At 43.3% G+C, this 26,771-nt stretch overlaps 1 protein-coding gene across 5 annotated transcripts in view; it reads right to left on the reverse strand.

Moving 5' to 3' along the window:
• Window positions 1-1,365: 1,365 nt before the first annotated feature.
• LOC109890611 (gamma-aminobutyric acid receptor subunit beta-3) overlaps window positions 1,366-26,771 on the reverse strand; it is a 57,469-nt gene continuing 32,063 nt past the window's right edge. The window contains exons 5-11 of one of the 5 annotated variants that reach the window (XM_031824351.1): window positions 16,229-16,449; window positions 14,027-14,109; window positions 12,396-12,533; window positions 9,265-9,417; window positions 5,335-5,582; window positions 5,105-5,188; window positions 1,366-4,664 (exon numbers count right to left, since the gene is read on the reverse strand). In XM_031824351.1, coding sequence (XP_031680211.1) covers window positions 4,308-4,664; window positions 5,105-5,188; window positions 5,335-5,582; window positions 9,265-9,417; window positions 12,396-12,533; window positions 14,027-14,109; window positions 16,229-16,449 — 1,284 coding nt within the window. In that variant the 3' untranslated portion in view covers window positions 1,366-4,307. Of the gene's footprint in view, window positions 4,722-5,104; window positions 5,583-9,264; window positions 9,418-12,395; window positions 12,534-14,026; window positions 14,110-16,228; window positions 16,450-26,771 lie in introns of all 5 variants that reach the window. The other 4 variants (XM_031824352.1, XM_031824355.1, XM_031824354.1 and 1 more) reach the window with 4 other exon arrangements.

Below are 26,771 nucleotides of genomic sequence, written 5' to 3' on the forward strand. Positions count from 1 at the left end.
AAGGGTCAAAACCAGGAAGGTGAGAAAAAGGGAGATGAGCTGAGACAAAACCACTGGTTGACTTGACAAACAAGACGAACTGGCAACAGACATACAGAGAACACAGATATAAATACACAGGGGATAATGGGGAAGATGGGTGACACCAGGCGGGGGGTGGAGACAATCACAAAGACATGTGAAACAGATCAGGGTGTGACAATTATTCCACAGCTGCCTCTGTCACCTTTCTGGCGGCTGTACACTCTAATGCTGGGTTGAGATCCCCTCCAGGAAATATAGAATCATTTTCCCTCAGCCTGTTAGTAAAACCAATTTATCAACCACACCTCCTACACAAAATAGGTGTATTCTATGGCGACCCCCACAATCACACCACTTGCCCCGTAAGGTTACTGGTAACAGAGTCATAACACTTATGTCTCCATCGTGTTATATTGCCTATAGTGTATAAGTGAGTTTTATTGGCTACATCTCAACGTCTCCTTAGATGTGTTGTTTTGTTGGCGGTAACCACGATGAGTAGGCTGCACTTTGGCATACAAAACCCTGTTGGTCTTACTAGTAACAGGGGTGGCAGCAAGCCTAGTGGTTAGAGCGTCGGGCAGTAACTGAAAGGCTGCTAGATCAAATCCCTGAGCTGACAAGGTTAAAAAGAAAAATCTGTCGTTCTGCCCCTGAACAAGGCAGTTAACCCACTGTTCCTAGGCTGTCATTGTAAATAAGAATTTGTTCTTAACTGACTTGCTTAGTTAAATAAAAAATAAACGGTATGATAAATTCAGGAGGTGGGGTCGCATGATTCATTGATGCCATAACTTCCAAGGGAAAGGGTTGTGTTTTGGGGCACTTTATGACATAGTGTAATCCCTCGGACCGTGCGGGTTAAGTGTGTTGTTGGTTCTGTGCCCCAGGCAGGTTGACCTAAAGTGTGGATGGTTCCTTACTCAGATAAAATGATCGTATGTCTGGCGGGTCCAACTTCAGAGTAATGGACGACTTATACTGTAGGTCACGGCCCAGGGCCCTTGCTTTAATTAAGCTAGATGGCTGGATGGTGGAGAGGCAGAGTGTGAAGCACTTTTTGGACGTGTACGAGAGTGTGAATACCCAAGTTGTAGGAGGCACAGACCTACAGTCCATGATTGCTGTCAAAGATCATAATTGTACATAGCAAATGAAACTGGGACAGTGTTAAATGTAACACTTTCAGTGATGAAAAAAACACTTCCTTAAGAGTTAATATGTACACTGTGAGAGATAAAAATGCATTTATATTCAGTGTACATGGCTATGAACACCTATTTTGTGTATTTACAGTCACGGAAGGCATATCAGAACATGCAACACACAAACACACACATATTCATTGATAAATACAGTTTTAATCACAATCCAGGAATACTGGTAATCATTTGTTTATCTTCACCTGACATATAAAACATAAACTATTGGGCTTTGTCTAGATTCAATCATTCAACAGAAATGCATTAGGAACAAGAAATGTTGTCTTTGAAGTCTGTCCATTGTTCATCCTGTTGCTATAGCTTATAACAGAAGTGTTACAGAAATCATGGATCTGAATGGATGCAAAATCCATACAATTGATATTATTTCCTTAATAGAGCAACATTATAACCTAAAGAAATAAGGGAGAGAAACATAAACACAGATATCTATACCTAAATATACATTTATGGCAGAACAGAACATGTTGACATTCCATAATGGGCCAGACAACATTAGAAGCCAGCAAAGATGAGTGCACTTAATGCATGAAACAGTGTCAGATTGAAGGTGCCAATGTGACTGACTGGGATTCAAACCCAGGTCTCCTGCATGCCACAAGACAGTCAGCCCTCTGATCTAAAGACTAGGCATTAGCTCTGAAGGGCTAACTCAAGTCTTTACGTCTCGGGAAAGATTACTCATCTTACACCAACAACAAGATATTTGATTAATCTTGCACCAAGAACAAGATAAATGACTCATCTTACACCAAGACCAAGAGATATTAGTCATCTTACACCAAGACCCAGCCAACACGGCCTCATCTACACAGTAGAGAAGGGAAACCCCGGGGTCTGGAACTGTTATAGGCCAGCGTGTGTAACCACACACATTACTATTATATCACTCAAACCCAAAACACACAACAAGCTTAATGATCAAGTAGCAAAGCATATTTACATACCAGAGATACATGCCAATACTATAAGCAATTGGCTGCAAGTTGGTAATGGTAAAATACATGGGCACGCAATTGATTCTTTATGCGTATATACATGTGTTATATATTTGAAGACTGTCGTTGTGAATCCCAGCCATTGACCCCAGGATATGATTGGTTGCTCTGTAACCAACCAGAGAATGGCAGTTTATCACAATCTCTTGGAACTGTACTTGTAACCTGCGATACAGGTTTAAGATGGTAGGGTTAAGTTTTTGTTGTTGTTTTTAATGGACATTACTCATGCAATATAACATGCATAGAGAAACAAGAGACAGTGCCATTTAGGCATTGTCTCTCGCCCAGAGCAGCATGATTTGAACAACGGCAATGTTTCACCAAATGTTAGCTACTTCCATGCCGTTGATTACATTTCCTAATGGGATGCGTTAGATGTTTGGTTACAATCTAATGAGTATGGCTCGTTGTCCTTGCCCTGTAGAACAGAATTCATGCATCAGTTGTAAAACTGAGAGACTGACACATCGTATGTGCTTCTATGATAGCTGTGCCGAATAGATGATAGAAATATAGAAATGGATGATGTACTGTGTATATCAGTGGTTCGCAATGCCCTTGATTTACAATGTGTTTCGTTGTATTATTTATATTGTCTGTGCATTTGACAGATAGAAGCGATGAATGCCATGAGACTAAACCTGATGAAAGGAATCCCCCAAAAATATGATCAACCCCACATGTTCATTCAATAGATTTTCAAGCATTTAAAGAGGACAGAAATGTCATCGGTATTTCACATTGTCTTATAAAAACAGACAACTAATTAGACAACCCCAAATAAAAAAAATTGCACACTTACGTCAAATCTGTTATATACATTATATTTACAGTTGGAGGTCATTTCAGCAGTAAAGATCAGTCAAATGCTAAAAACCATACAAACCCTCAACCCTGCCACTTCCATGGAATGCTGTGAACCGAGGGAATCTATTTTCTACAATGCTAGCGCGCAAGAGAGGGAGTTAATATACTGTAGCTTTAGTCAACGTTACACCTTACAAAAATATCAGAACATTTCACAAAGACATGTGATACAGTACATAGCACTAGGCCGTTGGCAGGAGAGTTCGACAGCTATCAAAGGTGGAGCTGATTTAAAGGAATGCAGTCAATTTACTGAGTGAAATCCTGTCATGCATTCACAATATCAGATAGAAAATATGTGAACCGTGACAGATTCATTGAGTGCAGTGGTGGGTATGTTTAGATTACCGATCAATATTCCAATTTCAAGACTGTTTGACAGGATTTTGAAAAAAAGGATTTTGCCAATTAGCAAAATGCAGAACCTGAGATATTAAACCCTCAACAGTAGACATGAATTTGCACCTATGTTAAAATGGTATAGTTCAGTATGTAATAATGGTAATAATAATAATAATAATAGCAATACTACTATTAATAATAATAATAATACACTGTACATAGACACACATTAACAGGACCACTTCACTGTAAAATTTGCAAATACTGTATGTGCACTTAAAAATGATATTATCTGACCAAGACAAAAAAATATATACGTGATAAAGCATCACAAAACATGAGTATATATTTTGTTGCATTGATTCGCATAAATGACAAATAATATGTAAATAATTATAAAGTATTCATTACAATTCATTGTGTATATGCATAATACATTACATAACATTTTTATTTTATTTGGGTTTGTTTAAAAAACAAAACAATGTAAGAATGACCTTTTCTTTCTTGCAAATTGCACATATTTAATTGGGTATAAAGATCTCCATTATCAAACTACAGCGGGGCAAGAATACTGGGAAATATACAGTACCAGTCCTACGGTATGGGTATTTATCCACATAGTTCTGTACAACATTTTCAGAATTAGCAATCCACCGCAATCCATAATTTGAGTATGACTGCAAATATAAAAACTCTAACAAAGAAGTCAAAGCATTTTGTCTGTGCCATATAGAGGCAGTCCTTTGTTTTTCCATAGCAAAACATTTCCTGTCGCGTAAAAAAGACAAAAACAATGACGAAGGAAAAAAAAAATACTCTAACACCACCTAACCCTAAAGTCAGTCAATCAGTTGACATAATACATCCAGTAGATTAGATTAAAGAGGGAGAAAACGGAGGGGAAGATAATCCGCGACCACCTGTCGATGGCGTTTACGTCCGTCAGGTCAGGGATTTTGATTTTGAGCTGCGACGAGCGCCGCCGCAGTTTGTGCCTCTTGAGCTGGGCGTGCCTGTCGAGGCTGTGGCGAGGACCCGAGGACCGGCTCGCCTTCCTGCACTGGACGCCGGTACCTGTGCTGGTGTTGTCAAATCCCATGACGGAGGAGTTCCTGCTGTCCGCCAGGCTGGTGGTGACCTCATTTCCTGCCACCTCGTTGTGGATCTCCAGGGTGGTCAGCAGGATATTACCGTGGGACTCCGCCTGGAGACGGAAGTAGAGGATTGATGTATTATCTGGAGCTACGACAACATGATGGTCCTGCTCTGGACGGGTTCAAGGGTGAGATGAGAACCGGAACTATGTCCACGATAAACCCATTTAGACGATTTACAGACATTGGAGAATCAAGATATGAGACTATGCAGGAATGAGAACAAGGCACTTTGAATGAACAACGCAGCACAAGATCTTTTTTTGTAGTGACACTATGGAACATAGACATTAGCGGGCTTGCAGACTTGCATTGGACGTGCAAACGTCAAACCAGAAGTTGAACAAAGGACAATGACAACTTGGGTAACAAGCGACACGTACAGACTCATTAAATTCTCATGCGGACATGAAACATGTAATGTCAGTCAATGGTGACAGACAAGTCAGACAGATAGTGAAAAAATACGTGTCCGCTGGTCAAGACTCACCGACTGTGAGACACGGAGCGTTTTTGCTCTATTAGGCTGCTTAGTCAGCTTAAGAGATGACGTTTTACCTCCTTCCTGAGGAGACTGTCCACAAGAAACACAACACCATATTTATAGAGTTTCTGATCTGCCGTCGTAAGAGTGTGCGGACCGCAAAGATAACGCCCGACAACTTGGAAGAACTTTGAAGAAGTTAGAGCATCTCGACAGAGATCTTCATGAAGACTTACCCGATTGGTGTCGTATTTGGCCGCCCTCTCATTGTTGGCCCTCTCGGCTTTCTCTGCCAGCTTCTTCTGCATTTGTGGTCCTCGGCCGAAGAAGATGTAGTTGACGAAGGCGTACTCCAGCAGGGCCAGGAAGACCATGACGAAGCAGCCCATCAGGTACATGTCGATGGCCTTGACGTAGGGGATCTTGGGGAGCGTCTCTCTCAGATGGGTGTTGATGGTGGTCATGGTGAGCACAGTGGTGATCCCTGGATTACAACAGACAGATTAAGGCAGGGTTCCCCAACTGACCCCACAGGTTTTCTGAGAATATTTCTAATTTTCATTGTTGGACATAAAGACTAAAAAAGCCAGGAAATCAGCTCCAAGTGATTTTAATTAAATAAATATGTTCCCAAGTATGGGAACTAAAACATATTCATTTAAAACCATGCTTACATTTGAATATGATCACGTGTCTCTCCATTAAACGTGGGAACACGTTTAATGTAGAGATACGTGATCATATTCAAATAGCTTTTAAATAATTATGTTTTGGTCAAACATTATGTTTGTTTGGGATTCTTGTGGTCAATTTTCAGTCTACTAATTATTTGTAATTACGTTCTGGCCAAACCACCTCCCAGGACAGAGCAGAACATTATTTGATAGAATTTTGGATTGCCTCGTTGTAGCTTGGTGCTCCAGTCTGTTTGGATTGCCTCGTTGTAGCTTGGTGCTCCAGTCTGTTTGTGCTTCGGCCAATTAAATCCTCCTCCAAAACACGCATGGTGTGACAATGGTAGAAGAGTTGGCTACAGTATATAACGAATGGGACTTGGTCTTGTTGTGCTCTGAGCCAAAATAACTTCCCCTGGTAGAAATTCAAAAATGTGTCCTCTACTTGCCCCTCGGACACCACCAACCCCAAACAACTCATTGAATAATTGTGTACATTCAGTCTCCAGCTGTGAGTGACATTTTAACAGTGGAAGAAGTTGAATTGAATGTCTCATGTTAAATATACTATACGTTATGTCCTAAAAAAAAAGGTATCTTTATGGAGACAACGCTTTCTTTGCACATGCTTAATCTGTTGTCTGTGCAGAAATGTATTTTCCTTTACAAGAAATATAAACCATGTGCACCAGTAGTAGTACTGTCATCAAGCAACACTGGAGGTAGTTAGAGTGTAGGATCAATCTGGCCCTTTCCTTGATTTATTGGTACATTAAAGGGGACAGTTTTAAGTATTACCGGTTTGCTGTGTCAGTCTGTGTGTGTGTGTGTGTGTGTGTGTGCGTGCGTGTGCGTGTGTGTTTTTCTCGCTCTGAGGAACAGCAGCGTTCTCCCCCTTTTTGCTTTTATTCATTGCAGCGATCTCTGGGGTTTTGCTGAACGGCAGCCATCTTCTTTATCGGTGTTCCCTCTGTGGTTCTATTACTCTCTGTCCTTCACTGCACCCACCGACCTGACAATTTAATCACAGGGCCATGTGCCCGTGGGCCTCCCTCCCTTTTCATCAGGAGACCGGACTCTCTGGGGATAAATATATTTTTATGGAGCTTCTCTCACTGCCTCTATCAGTCTCTCTCTCTCTCTCTCTCTCTCTCTCTCTCTCTCTCTCTCTCTCTCTCTCTCTCTCTCTCTCTCTCTCTCTCTCTCTCTCTCTCTCTCTCTCTCTCTCTCTCTCTCTCTCTCTCTCTCTCTCTCTCTCTCTCTCTCTCTCTCTCTCTCTCTCTCTCTCTCTCTCTCTCTCTCTCTCTCTCTCTCTCTCTCTCTCTCTCTCTCTCTCTCTCTCTCTCTCTCTCTCTCTCTCTCTCTCTCTCTCTCTCTCTCTCTCTCTCTCTCTCTCTCTCTCTCTCTCTCTCTCTCTCTCTCTCTCTCTCTCTCTCTCTCTCTCTCTCTCTCTCTCTAGCCACTTTCAAAGGAAAAATGTCAGGTGTGTAGGTATTATGCATTTAAATAGTACCTCCAAAAGTGAGAAAGTGGTAAGTACTCCACATCTGCTAACATACTGGTCTGCTACTGAACAATAAACTAGATGTATAATAATTGCTCCCACAGTTGAGTTCTTCAAACCAAGTTGCTTATCTATTGCAGATTCAGTCTTCCCAGCCTGGTGCAGGTCTACAATTTTGTTTCTGGTGTCCTTTGACAGCTCTTTGGTCTTTGCCATAGTGGAGTTTGGAGTGTGACTGTTTGAGGTTGTGGACAGGTGTCTTTTATAATGATAACAATTTCAAACAGGTGCCATTAATACAGGTAACGAGTGGAGGGCAGAGGAGCCTCTTAAAGAAGAAGTTACAGGTCTGTGAGAGCCAGAAATCTTGCTTGTTTGTAGGGGATCAAATACTTATTTTCCACCATAATTTGCAAATTAATTCATAAAAAATCCTACAATGTGATTTTCTGGATTTTTTTTCTCATTTTGTCTGTCATAGATGAAGTGTACCTATGATGAAAATTACAGGCCTCTCTCATCTTTTTAAGTGGGAGAACTTGCGCAATTGGTGGCTGACTAAATACTTTTTTGCCCCACTGTATATACAGTATATCTCATTCATTTAAAAGTAACCAAATGGATCCACCAATCCCAGACTGCCCCTTTAATGTCTCTCTAATTGTATGTTTCAGACAGCCTCCCTACTCTATTTCTGCTGCATAATCATTATGAAGGAGCCACTAAAGCATCGTGCAAATGACTTCAGATCCTGTAGCACTCTGCTTGCTAACGGCATTATTGATACCTTATTCCTATCGTCTGTTCTCTGAAATTGGGTGCGAGGTTATCAAGAAAATGAGATTTGGTCCACACTCAAGTGTCAGAAGATACTCTAGTCTAAAAGTGAGGAAGTATGATCACATCAGCCTTAGCAACTCTAGAGGACATGGAACAGCACTGGTGCTTTGAACAAACATTCGGGGTGTTACATTGCTGAACACTGCACATACAGGTCCAGGTTATTGTACCCTGCTTTACTCGCACCACGCATCCTGTATATCACTGAATGCGTGGAGGTGGTGAGCTACACTGACTGCGCTGTAGGTCCTGCGTGGCTCAGTTGGTAGAGCATGGTCAGAGTTGTGGGTTCAATTCCCACGTGGGACCCAGTATGAAAAAAAGGATTGCTCTGCATAAGAGAGTCTGCTAAAATGTACGTACTGTAACTCAATGGGGAGTTTTATTTCTTTTTGCTCAGAGTTATTGAGTAAAGGTACACCACGAGAGAGTGAAGAAAATGTGCTGGAACAAGATTAGGGCCAAGTGGGTCGTCTGGATTTGGAATTCACTGTAACACTGCTCCCTAATCAATTTTACCTTCAAACAATTCAATTGTTTCCCCACTGCATTGATATCTTGATTGCTGCTCTTACCGGGATGCAGCCTCCACAAAGCACCCTTCTGTGTGGCAACGGAAATCCCATAACGATATATCACTGAGGGAGTTCATGTTTTTCTCTGGTGGACTCCTTATTAGCAAGCCACCGGATATTGCAGGCCTTTGCAAAGACCTCCCAATTCTCTGCTTTATGGTCATGAGAGAGTGCAGGGGAATCTGTCCACTCAGTAATACAGAGTAGACCATCAAAATAGAATTAGAATATAATTATCTCACGGACTAGACCGTATGTGTGACCCTACAAAAGTGTTCCAAAAGGGTTCTTCCCCTGTCCCCTTCGGAGAACCCTTTTGGTTCCGGGCAGAACCCTTTTGGGTTCCATGTAGAAGCACCTGTGGAAAGGGTTCTACCTGGAACCAAAAAGGGTTATTCAAAGGATTCTCCTATGGGGGACAGCCGAATAACCCTTTTTAGTTCCAGATAGCACCTTTTTTTCTAAGACTGTACAATTAGTGTGATGTTGTGATCAGTCACACATGATAGGGAAATGGGATTCAGAGGCTTGTTAATATTGTACAATGTGTAACATATGGGGCTGTACACCAACCTAATGCCACTCTTGCAGCCGAGGCATCGTAATTGATCCAGAAGGAGACCCAGGACAAGATGGTGATCAGGATGGAGGGCATGTAGGTCTGCAGGATAAAGTAGCCGATGTTCCTCTTTAGCTTGAAGCTCAAAGACAGTCGTGGGTAGGCACCTATGAAAACAAGATGTTAAGCGGTTGAATAGAATGAACGACTTCTTGGTTCGAGGAGCATACTGGAACACCTCGTGTTTTTGTTTTTGTTTCTATGGCAATGGCAGCATGGGTTGGATTTATCACTATGGAAACAAGCATCCTTGAACCAATACTTCACAACAATTTGACACACGGTGGCTGAATGCGAGGCAAATAATAAAATATTTCAATACTAACTGTGATGATAGAAAATGTTGCACTTTCAATCGACATATATTATTTATTTCATAATTTATGCATGTATAAAAGTCTTGGAGCTTGATATGTTAGGCATTTGGTAATGTATGTATTTCCTCTCTGACCTGGCTTATGAAAGACACACTTGATCACATATCTGTCATCGTAAATGTCCATTTGAGTTGCACATTCCTCTCTGTATAGCATTACACCAGTGATGTATGACTCTGATCCTCAAGGGTCATAGCGTCTGCTGGTTTTCGTCCATGCCTTGCCTTGTTAATCAGAGACAAATTAACATCTGGGTATCCAAGTGTGTGGACTCCTCAGCCAATCAATGACACTTATTGACCCATTAAGCGCCAAGGACAAAACGAGTACCAGAAGGAATGCAGAACTCAAGGGTGTCAGTTGTACACCTCTAAGGAAGAAGGAAGAAGTCCTTTCACTGCTACTAAGAAAAGTTGACTTAAAAACTTTCCTCCAATACTACACATTACCGTGGCTATTTATTTAAGCACGGGGTTTGAGTCACGCTAACACATACCACTCCCACTGATTTGCACACAAACATTCGAAAAAACAACAACAATCAAACTCTCGAATCACAAACTATCTGGATCCACGGATTGCTGTCCGTGTACTGTATACGTGAGATGTGGTACATTCGTCAAGGGAGGGAACTGTCCCTTTAAGAAAGGTAACATTATGCAAGAGATAGTGGGAGGCGAAAGTAGGTGTTGAAAGAAGATTGGTGATACAGAGGATGTAGGTGTGCAACTAAGCGTTCACACTAGCTGTGTCTCTGGACGTACGTCAGCGAGTGGGAGAGTACACCGTATGTTATGAGGAGGAGGAAGAGGGGGATGAGAAGGAGAAGAGGAAGGAATAGGAGGATGGCGATGAGGGTGATATGGTAACCATGACAACACCCTTGACGACCACGACCGCGAAAACTCTCGTAATGCAAGGGTGCGATGTCCGACAACGTTCTGACAACGTTCACCAGTTCAACACAGATCCCCTTTATCCACTACTAAAGTGAGAGGGGGGGGGGGGGGGGGGAGCATGGGAAAACAATCTGAAACAACCAATCGGAGTTGACCTTTGTATTTCATTTATTTACATTGTACTTTCTCTATGCACACGCACAGGGCCCTGCACACTCACGCACACAGACACTCCAACACACAAACACTCAATTCATAATTTGCTCACACACACATAATATTATGCACATACATTTATACTGACTACACACCCGCACACCCACTCACATACAATCATCATATACGCTGCTACTATTCTGTTTATCATATATGTATATATATATATATATATATATATATATATATATATATATATATATATATATATATCCTACACATATCTACCTCTACCGCTACAGTATCACTGCACATTGGAAATATGGTACTGGAACTGACTAACCCTATATATAGTATGCTTACTTACTTTCTTGTGTACTTCTTATTTCTGTTTCCTGTGTGTTTTTGTTCTACCTCATGTTATTTTTAGCACTACAGTGCCTTGCGAAAGTATTCGGCCCCCTTGAACTTTGCGACCTTTTGCCACATTTCAGGCTTCTAACATAAAGATATAAAACTGTATTTTTTTGTGAAGAATCAACAACAAGTGAGACACAATCATGAAGTGGAACGACATTTATTGGATATTTCTAACTTTTTTAACAAATCAAAAACTGAAAAATTGGGCGTGCAAAATTATTCAGCCCCTTTACTTTCAGTGCAGCAAACTCTCTCCAGAAGTTCAGTGAGGATCTCTGAATGATCCAATGTTGACCTAAATGACTAATGATGATAAATACAGAAATGCCAGAAATGTGGCAAAAGGTCGCAAAGTTCAAGGGGGCCGAATACTTTTGCAAGGCACTGTATATTGTTGATTGATTACTGCATTGTTGGGTTCAAGAAAGGCACTTCACTCTACTCGTGTACATGACATTAAAACTTAAAATCCTTATGGCAATGTTTCCTTGTGAGCTTGGAGGGGAATAATTGATGCTCTGGGCCTTATTTTCCACATGAATTTCTGATGCCCTGTTTCCCAGGCTGCTTCTCCGTGGCTTCTCTCTTTTAAAGAGCTGAAGAAAACAGCTGGGTAATTGCCATCCTACCATCATTCACTGCTCCTGTGTGAGTCTCTGTGAGTGAAGCCAGCAACAGTAGCACATGGAGGAAAGTTGGTCTTTAGCCAAGCTCGGGGAGGGAGACAGGCCTTTGAAGTATGATGCAGGGGTCCTCAGAGGAGCCAGGGAGAGAGTAGAGAGGGGGCCCTCCAGGGAGAAGGGAGACAGGGGGTCACACCAAGGACCCAGGGAGAGGGAAGGGGGGGGGGCCCACACTGAGGAGCCAGGGAGAAGGGAGACAAGGGGCCACAGAGGAGCCAGGGAGAGAGGAAAGAGTATAGAGGGGCCACACTGGACGCTCAAATGTAATGGCTGCCATCGGGTTCTCAAATAAAGGTAGACGAGGAATTCTTCCATACAAGCAAGTGCATTTACATACAAACTCTCACACCCTGACATACATGAACATGCACGCACCCACGCACCAAACGGTGTCAATGATACCGATAACATTTCTTCCGAACTGGAAGATACAGCCACTAGAAAACTGAAGTAGCAGTGAAGAGTTTCATAGTGGAGCACTGGTTGGGTAAAAAGCTAGATGGAAAATAACATGGTCGGGCTGTGTATTTTCTGAGAATGTGTTTTTTACCTGTGGAAAAGACAACATTTCTGGACACCAGCTTGTAGTCCACTATGGAGAACTGTGGCAGCTCAATGCGTGTCACCCCCGTCACCGCATTGTCTCCTCCCTTCCAGTAGAACTCAATGTCATCTGTTGTGTATCCATCTGAACCACAGAAAGAAAGACAGGGTTAGAATGAACCTCCTGGAGTGGGATACCATGTGGAGAAACTAAGTCACAGATCATTACAACTCCACTCTCTCAATTTAACCACTAAAAAGCCCCAGGGCAATTAAAAACGTGATTTTTCTGTGTTCTGTATACAAGTATACAAAACATTAAGAACACCTGCTCTTTCTATGACATAGACTGACCAGGTGAATCCAGGTGAAAGCTAGGATCCCTTGTTGATGTCATTGACGCAACTCTAACACTTGTTAAATCCATTTCAATCAGTGTAGATGAAGGGGAGGAGACAGGTTAAAGAAGGATTTTTAAGCCTTGAGGGTGAATTCAGAGGGTGAATGAGCAAGACAAAAAATGTAAGTGCCTTTGAACGGGGTATGCTAGTAGGTGGCAGGCACACCTGTTTGTGTCAAGAGCTACAATGATGCTGGGTTGTTCACGCTCAACAGTTTCCCGTGTGTATCAAGAATGCTCCGCCACCCGAAGGACATCCAGCCAACTTGACACAACTGTGGGAAGCATTGGTAGCATATGGAGGAAACGTGCTGCCAATGTAGTTAAAACATAGGCCAGCATCCCTGTGGAACGCTTTCGATGCCTTGTAGAGTCCTTGCAACTCAATATTAGGAAGGTGTTCCTAATGTTTGGTGTACTCAGTGTATATTTCCACACTCAGAGGTTGCAATAGTACTGTGAAATTGTGAAAATTATGATAATGCCCTTTTAGAGTAAGAGCTATGAAAAGACCACCTGAAATTTCAACATGTTTTGGTGGGATGGAGTTTTGGCCTTTCTGGTGACATAACCATGTGGTAAATTAGTATAATAGACGAATAAGAAAGAGAGTTCCAAACATCTCTGCCAATAACAGCTAGTTTTCCGTTTTCCCCTCCCCATTCCGACCACTCCCAAAGAGTCAATTTTTGTTTCTCGTTTAACATTTGAACTGAAAATAAGATGCTTATTAAGGTGCTTAATTGTTACCCAGATTCCAAGAACACAGGATGAGATGTTACTATCCTTTGTGCAAGCACTTCCAAGAGTTAATGAACAGTGAGCGTGGTGAAATTTGGGGAGCGCATCGTCAGTAGTGTACCTTTGGTTCCTAGGGTGTTTCGGCCTTTCACACTATACACCCTCCCCAAAGGCGGCCAGCGACAGGGTGATCAATCCTACGCTTGCGTCCCATTCCCAATTAGTCATAGGAGTTGCCTTGTTGATGATAGCCAACATCCCATGGGACTATACATGAAGTGATTTGAAGTTGAGATAAAAACGGCTGCATTGGACATTTAACATCCAGTCTCACCGTAATCTCCATTGTGGTTGTATATCTTTTACTAAAATATTATTTATACTGAAATAGTAAAATGGTATACACATCATTTTGTTTTATATAGTAAATTATTGAAATACTGAAATATAATAGAGAAATAGTCATTTCAGAGGTTGATGGTATTGAGGTCACTCACAGCTCTCGATCTCCAGAGTGCAGTTCTGCTCGTCCAGAGGGTACCTCCTCAGGTCCATCATACAGGCTGCCGTGGTTGTGATCCTGAGGTCAACACACACACACACACACACACACACACACACACACACACACAAGGGGGAAAGAGGATCACGTTAACTTAAGCTTTACCGGAGCCCACACACACGTTCTCCAGCCATACTGTCTGCTGTGGATCCACCTAATCTTCTCACCTGTGCATGAGACCATATAATTACAGTATGATGTTATTCACCCATCACGTTATGATCTCCTGAACAACCACAGTCAACTCCACAGAGATAAAGGTTATCTCTCTGGTCCCACTTGTAAGCAAGAAGAGCTCAAACGGAATACATTCCAGTATAGACTATAATTGTATTAGAGAAACTATATATGTGCATTGATCTTCACTCATAGTGTTTCAGTTGGTATCAGGTTCAGCCAGGTGGACCAGATATGATGAAATAAGCCTTCAGAACCAGAACTCATCATTACAGTACACTCACGTCTCGGTTACTTTACTGGACAGGTAATGTAACATCTGAACATTCCACATAGTAATGTCTGGAGATCCTACTCTGGGATTCCATTCCATACATTATCACTTACAGTTGGACCGTGGGTTTCAGGGTGAGTGATTGATTGAGTTGGGATAATGACGAGGACTGTGGTCCTGTATGGCTCAGTTGGTAGAGCAGGGTGTTGCAGTGCCGGGATAATGGGTTTGTTCCCAGGGCCACCCATACGTAAAATATACGCACTCGTGACTGTAAGTTGCTTTGTATGAAAGTGTCTGCTAAATGGTATAGCTATGAACCCTAGGGGTTTTGTCCTTTTGGTCAGATCGTGAGGTTGAATATTTTCGGTACAACAACGATTGATCTTCCCCACGTACCCTTGGCTTGAAGAAGTCAGAATCTAATCATGTTTGCACAAGTTGCTGAATTCCTGGACTCCATTAGTGAAGCTGTAACCACTAGACAGTTTAAGCTCCAAAATCTAAAACATATACGTCATATATGTCTTTATGGATAAGAATGCCAGGTCACATAGCCATACTGTCATCTCAGAAATGTCTTTATGGATAAGAATGCCAGGTCACATAGCCATACTGTCATCTCAGAAATGTCTTTATGGATAAGAATGCCAGGTCACATAGCCATACTGTCATCTCAGAAATGTCTTTATGGATAAGAATGCCAGGTCACATAGCCATACTGTCATCTCAGAAATGTCTTTATGGATAAGAATGCCAGGTCACATAGCCATACTGTCATCTCAGAAATGTCTTTATGGATAAGAATGCCAGGTCACATAGCCATACTGTCATCTCAGAAATGTCTTTATGGATAAGAATGCCAGGTCACATAGCCATACTGTCATCTCAGAAATGTCTTTATGGATAAGAATGCCAGGTCACATAGCCATACTGTCATCTCAGAAATGTCTTTATGGATAAGAATGCCAGGTCACATAGCCATACTGTCATCTCAGAAATGCATTACATCCAGACGAGTGTGAAGCTATTAGACAAGATGGATGATTCCACCTACACACGTGCAAGCGAGCGCACACGCACGCACAATTCAATTCTGATGAACAATTCAGGACTTGTCAAACAACAAAGACCAATGGCTATGGATATTGAAACAGGTAATCATAACAAAGCAACAGCTGAGCCTGCATCATCATCTATACATTTTCCTTTTTTCTTATGTTGTTTTCTTCTGATCTTACCATATGTTTTAAAAATACAAATTTCAACAAAGCTTGACAGTGTACACGCTACTGTACCAATATGTCGAAATTGAGCCTATAGGAAGGGATTATATTTACAAGCCAAAAACATAGCAGCTGGTGGCCTAGAGGTGGACCAGTGGTCTAAGCCACTGCCTCCGGAACACAAAGATCACTTCAGCATGGTTGAGAATCTGGTCCACTGCTATTTTTGGTCTCTCTCCTCTATTATTCCTCTCCGTCTATGCTATCCAATAAACAGAAAGAAAGAGAGGAGTGGGAATGTCCCACTTCTTTAAAAACACATTTAAAAAAACTAGCAGCTCATACATACCACACAGCATTTATTACTATAAAATAATCAAATATTGTGATATCCCTTCAAATGAATCAGTCTTGGATGCATTAATCTAGAACCCATTGGTTCCACTGCTTTGGAACCCACCTCAGGCCGTAGAGCACTGTTCCATCCGGGTGGAGGCGGATCATGCGGTTCTTGACCGTCACACCGTGGACGAAGGACTTCTTGTCATTCAGGAAGTAGGTGTCAGGGACCCAGAGTGAATCTGCTACCCGGTTATCCAGGGTGAGGTTCAGTGGGATCCCTAAGTACGCCAGCCTCTTGTCCCTCCAGTACTGCTGGAAGTACATGGTTAAAGTGTAGTCCTGGAAGGAGATGAACATATGGTGATGTTAGTATACTGTAGTATATACACTTCCTTATGTTTTATTGACATACAGTGCATGTGTGTGTGTGTGTTTCTTGAGTCTGCACCCCATAGTTCTGAGAATGATTGTGGATAAGCCTATTTTGGGAGGAGATATGTGGAGTTTACAGTCACAAGCTGTCTGAATGGTGAGGGGAAAGGTTGCAACGTGATGGCACACAGTGTGCTACTCTGACACATCCTCCTGCCAACCAAACTGATTTTCCAAATTTCCCCTCAGACCCACACCACTTCTCCTCAATACCGACCCTCTGTGTCAAAATGGCCGCCGCAGTAGAAGGCTTCCCACCAGGTAGCAGGAGGAACAGTGTAGCATGGCTGTGTGATTCAGCCACAGTCCTAATGGCGATTACACAACAGCCATACTGTAGGCAGGGCCAGGCTGTACCAGGAGTCTGTCCAAGTGGCTCCGCCACACACTCCAAAATACCCGACAGCAATGTGTTTCTCTCTCTACGCCAGCAGCACTGTTATGAGTGGAGCCAACCACATGGTCTCTGACTAAAGCCAATTACATTGTGTAGTATTGGGTCCAATATTTCAGTGCAGCCTACTCAGTCTTTGCAGCTTGCTATGGAGGAGAGCCAGAGGCAAGACATCATGCCAATTGAAAGTGAGGGGGCACGTACTCCCTCCATTTGATCAGTTTTTAGGATAAAGAGATACAAAATGTACACTAAATGTATGACTCCGTACACCTCCAACCAACTATTCAATGATGTCCCCGGAGATTATTTCAGGTATTTCAACATGGGAGTGTTCCAGGGGTGAGAAGTGTGAACCAGTCAGGGATGTAGTTTTAGATAAGTCTTTACATGAAAGAGCATGAATGATTTAAATAACCACTGTAGACGGGTCCTGCATTCAAAGCCGCAGCTGCCTTGGAATTCTTATAAATCTTGCACAGGGACAATCACAGAGCATTTCAAATAAAGGAGTAGTTGCTCCCCTTGTGAAGTCTGACTCTGAATCAGAGAGTTTATCACACTGATGCTGTCATGCTACAGTGGCAATTGTGGTGATCTCCTCGAAGGAGGAATCAACCTGGTATCAACCTGGAAGGACTGAGGGGAAGGCTCTTTGCATGCTTAATGCGCACTGTTTAGCTCTCTCTGTGTGTGTGTGTGTGTGTGTGTGAGAATGCTTGTGTATAGCCTTTGATTTATTTTCATTCAATAATGCACCCTGTAAGGAATGGTCAGTCATGGTCATCCATATTACTGCAATTTTACTGCTACTACATTCTCCAAGAGAGCGTTTTTTTTGTTGTCCTTCTGTAATTCATTTAGTGACCTAATGTTACTGATGACACTGGGCGGCGTCCCAAATGGCACCCTTACACAGTGGACCCTGGGCAAAAGTAGTGCACTGCATAGGGAATAGGGTGCCATTTGGGACGCAGGCTTTGAGGGAGTTGAACCTGCTCTTGTTTGGTGGGGTCATTTAAATCAACCTACAGTGTGTGATGATCCCCTGTGTGATGATCAACCTACCGTGTGTGATGATCCCCTGTGTGATGATCAACCTACCGTGTGTGATGATCCCCTGTACACTGACAGACGCAGTAGCCTACTATTCTCATTTGTCATTGCATCTGCTCCCTGTCTCCAACAGATGTTCCTCGTTATCAAACAACTAGCTTATCACGATCATGCTTTCACACAAAACCACTCTTTATGAACCGGGCCCTATCCCACCAACAACGTCCGTAATACTTTGATCTCACCCCTTGCCGTAAATCCGTGTATGTTTAGCGCATTTACAAAATGGTCTCCTTGTGACATCACGCATTCGTAGAAAGATGAAGATATGCGTAGACCCCAAGGTCATTAGCCAATACAATTCAAACTGACATTGTGAGTAGCTATGTAAGGCTTATTTGCATGCGGTGCCCACATGCCCACATGCCATCATGTACTGTAGGCACAAACACAACCTCTATAAGGTGCTTAGCTATATATTATCAAACAGATTGATGCAAATCAGGTAGCCTAGTGGCTAGAGTGTTGAGCCAGTAACAAAAAAGGTTGCTTGATCGAATCCCCGAGCTGACAAGGTCTGTTGTTCTGCCCCTGAACAAGGCAGTTAACCGACTGTTCCTAGGCTGTGATTGTAAGTAAGATTTTGTTCTTAATTGACTTGCCTAGTTAAATAAAATGTTAAAACAGGAGATATACATAGTGCAGTTACAATAGTCAGCTAACATCTTAGTAGCCATCAATAACAACATACTAAGCCAAACAGCGATAAACTACACTCACAGTGACCCTCAAATTGCAAACACAGTTATAAAAACAAATCAATCTCGCTAATTCGGTTATACATTATTGTCAATCCAAACTCAGTAAAGAATCATTTGACGCAGTCGGTAATTTTCAAAGCAATTCCACAGGCTTCCCCAAGAGATTTCTTCTTTGGAAGCCCATTTTTCACTGCGGATAATCACCCTCTCTCCCCACTTCTGTGGTGAACCTCAACAGCATGTTAAAAATAGCACGCATGGTCTCTGATCTACTCTAAGGGCCTTTAGTGGTAGGAGCTGATTACCCCAGAAATGATCTTACATACACGATGAGAGGGGAGACCCAGAGCCGTATATAGAGATGTAATGGATAATAATGGCTTCTAAACACACAGAGCTTTGGCTGCGATAACAATGAATCTCTCTGTACGTGTATTAGTGGGGTTTGATAGATAAATTAAAACTGTGATAAAAGGATTCATACAGGATTTTACAAGTGATTCCCCAGGGGCAGGAATCGACCAAGAATTACACAGAAGACTGAAGGGATAAATAGCTGCCTGTGTACAACGACACAAATAACATTATATGATGCTGGGCCAAAGCATTGCACCGGAAATGTGGGCACACATCTTCAGCTTTGCCATGCACAAAAGGAGGCACTCGCGCACGCACACGCACACACATGCGCTCCCACACACACACGCTCACACTCACTATATAGACTTTGTAGCGGGATCATGCTACTGCAGAGAGCTGGCTTCATGGATCGATAGAATCATGTCCGATAGCAATCAAAAATGATAAAGTGGGGGTCAGCGTTTAAGCATAACCCCATTACACCTCTTATAACTCTCCTACAGCACTCTGGGAATTACGGCCGTAACTTCAGGAGACCAATTGCCTCACAACCCCTAGTACTAGTAGACCTGCCAATATTCATAGGGGTTATGGTGATAATGGTGCCCTTCGACATCTGGTTGCACATAGTTCCTGATGGAACGTTAAAATGAACCTATATGTAAATTCCAGGGTCAGTATGGTCTATGGGCTGTAGACGGGGCAGGATTTCTTCAGATAGACACAGAGAAAAGCTAACATTAATGACAGGAACAGTTGGAGAGAGAAAAAATATCCACTCCATATGACAGATTTTCTGCACCCACGCACCCACTCTGCAGAGGGACTGATGGCTGGTTACTCGGGCTATCTCATAGCGAATTCAAATCGATATCCCATTTCTGCGGTCCCTTATGGGTTCATATCTTCTCCATACAATAACAATTTGACTGAAGCTACCCTACAACATTTCTTCTCTTTTTACTCCAGTTGCTTGAGATTCAACTAACCTGAAATGGACAGTCATTTAAGTACAAATCTATTGTTCAATAAACTGGGGAAATATAACAAAGGAAGTGCACAGTGGCCATTCAGATGGTTCATCAATTTTCTTTGGTCAATACCGTTTTTCAAGTTCTACCATCACCTGGGTGCAGTCAATACACAGTCATACAGTATGTGTTAGTAATTACCCTAGTTCCCATGGTAACTGATGGCTACGGCTATGACAGTCTCTCCCCTGCCTCCTCCATGCAGTGTTAAGAGTAGAGAGAAGACATCCCTTTGGAAGACAAACTGCAAATGTAGCCATCACTGAGGTTCTCACAGAGAGAGAGAGAGAACAGCTTATTAACCCAAGATCACTGACTATACACAAAGCAGTATTTACCTTCACATGTAGGACCAGCCAGTGTTTTAGAGCTAATTCTGCCATTTCAAAGATATAGAGTCCCCACGGGACTACATATTATCTTCAAAGAGATTCTTCTATCAAAGAGAAAGAGGAGCATCTCATTTACACATTTCCTACAGGCTACTTCCATTGTCGCGGCGCAAAAGAGCCTCCTGTTCCAACGTAAACAACTGTCCCTGGTTTCAGGAAGATCAAAGCATATTAATGGTTTACTTGGTCGGGTTACAGTGCTTACTAGAACGATCGCAATCACTACAAGACCAGGGTCCGTAGGTGTCAGGTGTCACAAAAGGAGGAGTGCTGATCCAGGTTTAGGTCCTCCGTGTCAACGTAACCTCAATTTATTATAATCTAAAGGGCAAAACAGATCCTCGATCAGCATCCTGAGTCGTGTGAACATCCTCCAGGATGAATATTACATCATCCAAAACTTGTTGTCTTAATTGAACATCACCCAGAACATTCATTATGTAATCAGTGAATTAATTAGTTCATCTCTTTCTTCTATTTTGTCTCTCTGTATATTCAATTTTGCGCCTTGTTCTTGAGAATGTCATGTGTATGAAAAATTGCCACATTTTTCACACTGCTGTCCATTTTTTATTTATTTTTATTTATTTCACCTTTAGTTAACTAGGTAGGCTAGTTGAGAACAAGTTCTCATTTACAACTGCGACCTGGCCAAGATAAAGCATAGCAATTCGACACATACAACAACACAGAGTTACACATGGAATAAACAAAACATAGTCAATAATACAGTAGAACAAAAGAAAACAAAAAGTCTATATACAGTGAGTGCAAATGAGGTAAGATAAGGGAGTTAAGGCAATAAATAGGCCATGGTGGCGAAGTAATTACAGCATAGCAATTAAACACTGGAATGGTAGAATGTGCAGAAGATGAATGTGCAAGTAAAGATACTGGGGAGCAAAGGATTAAGATAAATAAATAAACACTGTATGGGGATGAGGTAGGTAGATAGATGGGCTGTTTACAGATGGGCTATGTACAGGCGCAGTGATCTGTGAGCTACTCTGACACCTGGTGCTTACAGCTAGTGAGGGAGATATCAGTCTCCAGCATCAGAGATTTTTGTTCGTTCCAGTCATTGGCAGCAGAGAACTGGAAGGAAAGACGACCAAAGGAGGTCGGGGGTGACCAGTGAGATATACCTGCTGGAGCGCGTGCTACGAGTGGGTGCTGCTATGGTGACCAGTGAGCTGAGATAAGGCGGGGCTTTACCTAGCAGAGACTTGTAGATAACCTGTAGCCAGTGGGTTTGGCGGCCCGCGCGTATGAAGCGAGGGCCAACCAACGAGAGCATACAGGTCGCAATGGTGGGTAGTGTATGGGGCTTTGGTGACAAAAAGGATGGCACTGTGATAGACTGCATCCAGTTTGTTGAGTAGAGTGTTGGCGGCTATTTTATAGATGACATCACCGAAGTCGAGGATCGGTAGGATGGTCAGTTTTACGAGGGTATGTTTGGCAGCATGAGTGAAGGATGCTTTGTTGCGATATAGGAAGCCAATTCTAGATTTAATTTTGGGATTGGACATGCTTAATGTGAGTCTGGAAGGAGAGTTTACAGTCTAACCAGACACCTAGGTATTTGTATTTGTCCACATATTCTAAGTCAGAGCCGTCCAGAGTAGTGATGCTGGACAGGCGAGCAGGTGCGGGCAGTGATCGGTTGAATAACATGCGTTTAGTTTTCACTGCGTTTAAGAGCAGTTGGAGGCCACGGAAGGAGAGTTGTATAGCATTGAAGCTCGTCTGGAGGTTAGTTAACACAGTATCCAAAGAGGGGCCAGAAGTATACTGAATGGTGTCGTCTGCGTAGAGGTGTACCAGAGAATCACCAGCAGCAAGAGCAACATCATTGATGTATACAGAGAAGAGAGTAGGCCCGAGGATTGAACCCTGTGGCACCCCCATAGAGACAGCCAGAGGTCCGGAGAACAGGCCCTCCGATTTGACACACTGAACTCTATCAGAGAAGTAGTTGGTAAACCAGGCGAGGCAATCATTTGAGAAACCAAGGCTGTTGAATCTGCCAATAAGAATGTGGTGATTGACAGAGTCGAAAGCCTTGGCCAGGTCGATAAATACGGCTGCACAGTAATGTCTCTTATCGATGGCGGTTATGATGTCGTTGAGGACCTTGAGAGTGGCTGATGTGCACCCATGACCATCTCTGAAACCAGATTGCATAGCGGAGAAGGTATGGTGGGATTCCAAATGGTCAGTAATCTGTTTGTTAACTTGGCTTTCGAAGACCTTAGTAAGACAGGGTAGGATAGATATAGGTCTGTAGCAGTTTGGGTCTAGAGTGTCATCCCCTTTGAAGAGGGGGATGACCGCGGCAGCTTTCCAATCTTAGGGAATCTCAGACGATCCAAAAGAGAGGTTGAACAGGCTAATAATAGGGGTTGCAACAATTTCGGCAGATCATTTTCGAAAGAGAGGGTCCAGCTTGTCTTGCCCGGCTGATTTGTAGGGGTCCAGATTTTGCAGCTCTTTTAGAACATCAGCTATCTGTAAAGGATAAATGGTGGGGGCTTTGGAGGGTACCGGGCAGTTGAGCGAGGTAGGGTTAGCCAGGTGGAAAGCATGGCCAGCCGTAGAGAAATGCTTATTGAAATTCTCAATTTTCATGGATTTATCGGTGGTGACAGTGTTTCCTAGCCTCAGAGCAGTGGGTAGCTGGGAGGAGGTGCTCTTATTCTCCATGGACTTTACAGTGTCCCAGAACTATTTTGAGTTAGTACTACAGGATGCAAATTTCTGTTTGAAAAAGCTAGCCTTAGCTTTCCTAACTGCCTGTGTATATTTGTTCCTAGCTTCCCTGAAAAGTTGCATATCACGGGGGCTATTCGATGCTAATGCAGAACGCCACAGGATGTTTTTGTGCTGGTCAAGGGCAGACAGGTCTGGAGTGAACCAAGGACTATATATATTCCTAGTTCAATTTTTTTTGAATGGGGCATGCTTATTTAAGATGGTGAGGAAGGCACTTTTAAAGAATAGCCAGGCATCATCTACTGACAGGATGAGGTCAATTTCATTCCCAGGATACCCAGCCAGGTCAATTAGAAAGGCCTGCTCGCAGAAGTGTTTTAAGGAGCGTTTGAGTGATGAGTGGAGGCCGTTTGATCGCTGACCGATTACGGATGCAGGCAATGAGGCATTGGTCGCTGAGATCTTGATTGAAAACAGCAGAGGTGTATTTGGAGGGTGAGTTAGTTAGGATGACATCGATGAGGGTGCCCGTGTTTACAGATTTGGAGTTGCACCTGGTAGGTTCATTGATAATTTGTGTGAGATTAAGGGCATCAAGCTTGGATTGTAGGATGGCCGAGGTGTTAAGCATGTCCCAGTTTAGGTCACCTAGTAGCACGAGCTCAGAAGATAGGGGGGGGGGGGCAATCTGGATTAACCTGGATTAACCTCTACATCACCAGAAGAACAGAGGAGAAGTAGGATAAGGGTATGGCTAAATGCTATACGAACTGGCCGGAACAGAGAGTAAAAGGAGCAGGTTTCTGTGCACGATAGCATAGATCAAAGGTATAGTGTACAGACAAATGTATGGTAGGATGTGAGTCCATTGGAGGTAAACCTAGGCATTGAGTAATGATGAGAGAGATATAGTCTCTAGAGACGTTTAAACCAGGTGATATCATCGCATATGTAGGAGGTGGAACAACATGGTTGGTTAAGGCATATTGAGCAGGGCTAGAGGCTCTACAGTGAAATAAGACAGTAATCACTAACCAGGACAGTAATGGACGAGGCATATTGATATTAGAGAGAGGCATGCATAGCCAGGTGAACATATGGGTCCAGTGAGTGGTTGGGCTGACTGGGAACACGGCCATTCAGACAGTTAGCAGGCCGATGCTAACACGCTAACAGTTAGTAGGCCGGGGCTAAACAAGCTAGCAGTTAGCAGACCAGGTTAGCAAGCAAGCAGTTAGCAGGGGCTAGCAGTTAGCAGACCAGGGCAGGCAAGCAAGCAGTTAGCAGGGGCTAGCAGTTAGTAGACCGAGGCTAGCAAGTTAGCCTTTGGGGGACGTCACAATGGGGGTAAGTCTGTTTTTGCCTCTTCGTTGGGTGACGCTGATAGACCAGTCGTGGAATTAGTAGGGTTCCAAGTAGCTCTAGGTAGCTAGCAGGTTAGCAGAATGGGCCTTCAGCGGGCGTAGCGCCTGAGGGGCCTGTTGGAATCCATTGATTATTGATTGCCATTACCATTAGTTTGTATCTATTTATTCTGCTACTGGTCACTATTACACTATTACATTGTCAGAGCAAAAACCAAGCCATGAGGTCGAATGAATTGTCCGTAGAGCTCAGAGACAGGATTGTCTCAAGGTACAGATCTGGGTAAGGGTCCCCCAAAATTTCTGCAGCATTGAAGGTTCCCAAGAACACAGTGGCCTCAACCAAGATGGCGTAGTAGCAAGATGTGTTTGTTTTTGTCCCGTGTAAATATTCAGCTTTTAAACATTTTCTGTATACATTTCAATCTCTTTTTCCATTTTCAAATTAAGTATACCTTCCTGCAACCCGCCTCACCCAACGTGGTACGGATCAGCTATTTTTTTTAGACCTTATAACTGGTACCTGCATCAGAAGCTATCCTTCAGAAGCTAGCCATCTAATTGGCTACTAGCTATTTAGTCATTGTTAGTCACTGCTAGCAGTCTTTACCTTTAGCACAGACACCAGCCGCTTTAGCCTGGATAGCCCAGATAATATCTGCCAGTCTGCACAGCGCGATATCAGCCCTGAACATATCGAACTGCTTCCCCCCCCCACTACATCACTGGATTCCTGCCGCATGCTCTGGACAATTACACCGGATCATCGCAGCTAGCTAGCTGCTACCGAGTGGCTATTGTTGCTAACGCCTTTGTCCAGATGCAAGCACTAATTAGCCTCGAGCTAGGCCCATTCCCCCGGCTAGCAAACAAAATACACCAACTACAATACCTCTCTTGCCAATTGGCCTGGACCCTTTGTCGACACGGAGCCACGCCGATCCATCACGACTGGTCTGCTGACGTATTTCGGCCGATGTGTTCTCAACCGGCCTCTGCGTCGTTGATGTCGGTGAGGACCCAGCTACTAGCCCCAGCCCGCTAACTCTCTGAGCGCCGTGTCTCCTGCTCGCCTAGCGTAGTGACGACTGCCGAGCAGCTCCCTGTTTCGTCCATTGCTGCTTCTTGGACCCTATGATCACTTGGCTACACAGCTGATGTCTACTGGACTGTTCATTAACACGGTACTTCATTTTGTTTATCTGTCGGCCCCAGCCTCAAACTCAGGCCCTGTGTGTGGCTAACTGACCCCATTCATCTCCATTTACCCATTGTTGTTGTTGTCTTAGCTGTTTATTCGTTGTTGTCTTAGCCCTCCCAATCAACACCAGTGATTGCTTTATGCCTCCTTCTAATGTCAATATGCCTTGTATACTGTTGTTAAGGGTAGCTCTCATTGTTTTGTTTTACTGCGGAGCCCCTAGTCCCGCTCTACATGCCTCAGTTGCCCCAGCCCCCCACACATGCGGAGACCGCACCTAGCTTAACTGGCGCTTCCAGAGATGCAGCCTCTCTCATCGTCACTCAATGCCTAGGTTTACCTACACTGTACTCGCACCCTACCATGCCCTTGTCTGTGCATTATGTTCTGAATCTATCCTACCATGCCCAGCGTTCTGCTCCTTTTACTCTCTGTTCCGAAAGCACTAGACAACCAGTTCTTATAGCCTTTAGCCGTACCCTTATCCTACTCCTCCTCTGTTCCTCTGGTGATGTAGAGATTAATCCAGGCCCTGTGTGTCCCCAGGCCCTCTCATTTGTTGACTTCTGTTACCGGAAAAGCCTTGGGTTCATGCATGTTAAAGCCTCCTACCTATGTTTGCTTTATTCACTGCTTTAGCACACTCCGCCAACCCTGATGTCGTAGCTGTGTCTGAATCCTGGCTTAGGAAGGCTACCAAAGATTCTGAGATTTCCATCCCCATTTACAACATTTTCCATCAAGACAGAACTGCTAAAGGGGGCAGAGTTGCAATCTACTGTAGAAATAGCCTGCAGAGTTCTGTCCTACTATCCAGGTCTATTCCCAAACAGCTCGAGCTACTACTTTTAAAAATCCATCTCTCCAGAAATAGGTCTCTCACTGTTGCCGCTTGTTATAGACCCCCCTCAGCTCCCAGCTGTGCCCTGTACACCATATGTAAATTTATTGCCCC

This window comes from Oncorhynchus kisutch, linkage group LG5, assembly GCF_002021735.2.
Source record: "Oncorhynchus kisutch isolate 150728-3 linkage group LG5, Okis_V2, whole genome shotgun sequence".
In the NCBI taxonomy this organism is placed as follows: Eukaryota; Metazoa; Chordata; class Actinopteri; order Salmoniformes; family Salmonidae; genus Oncorhynchus; species Oncorhynchus kisutch.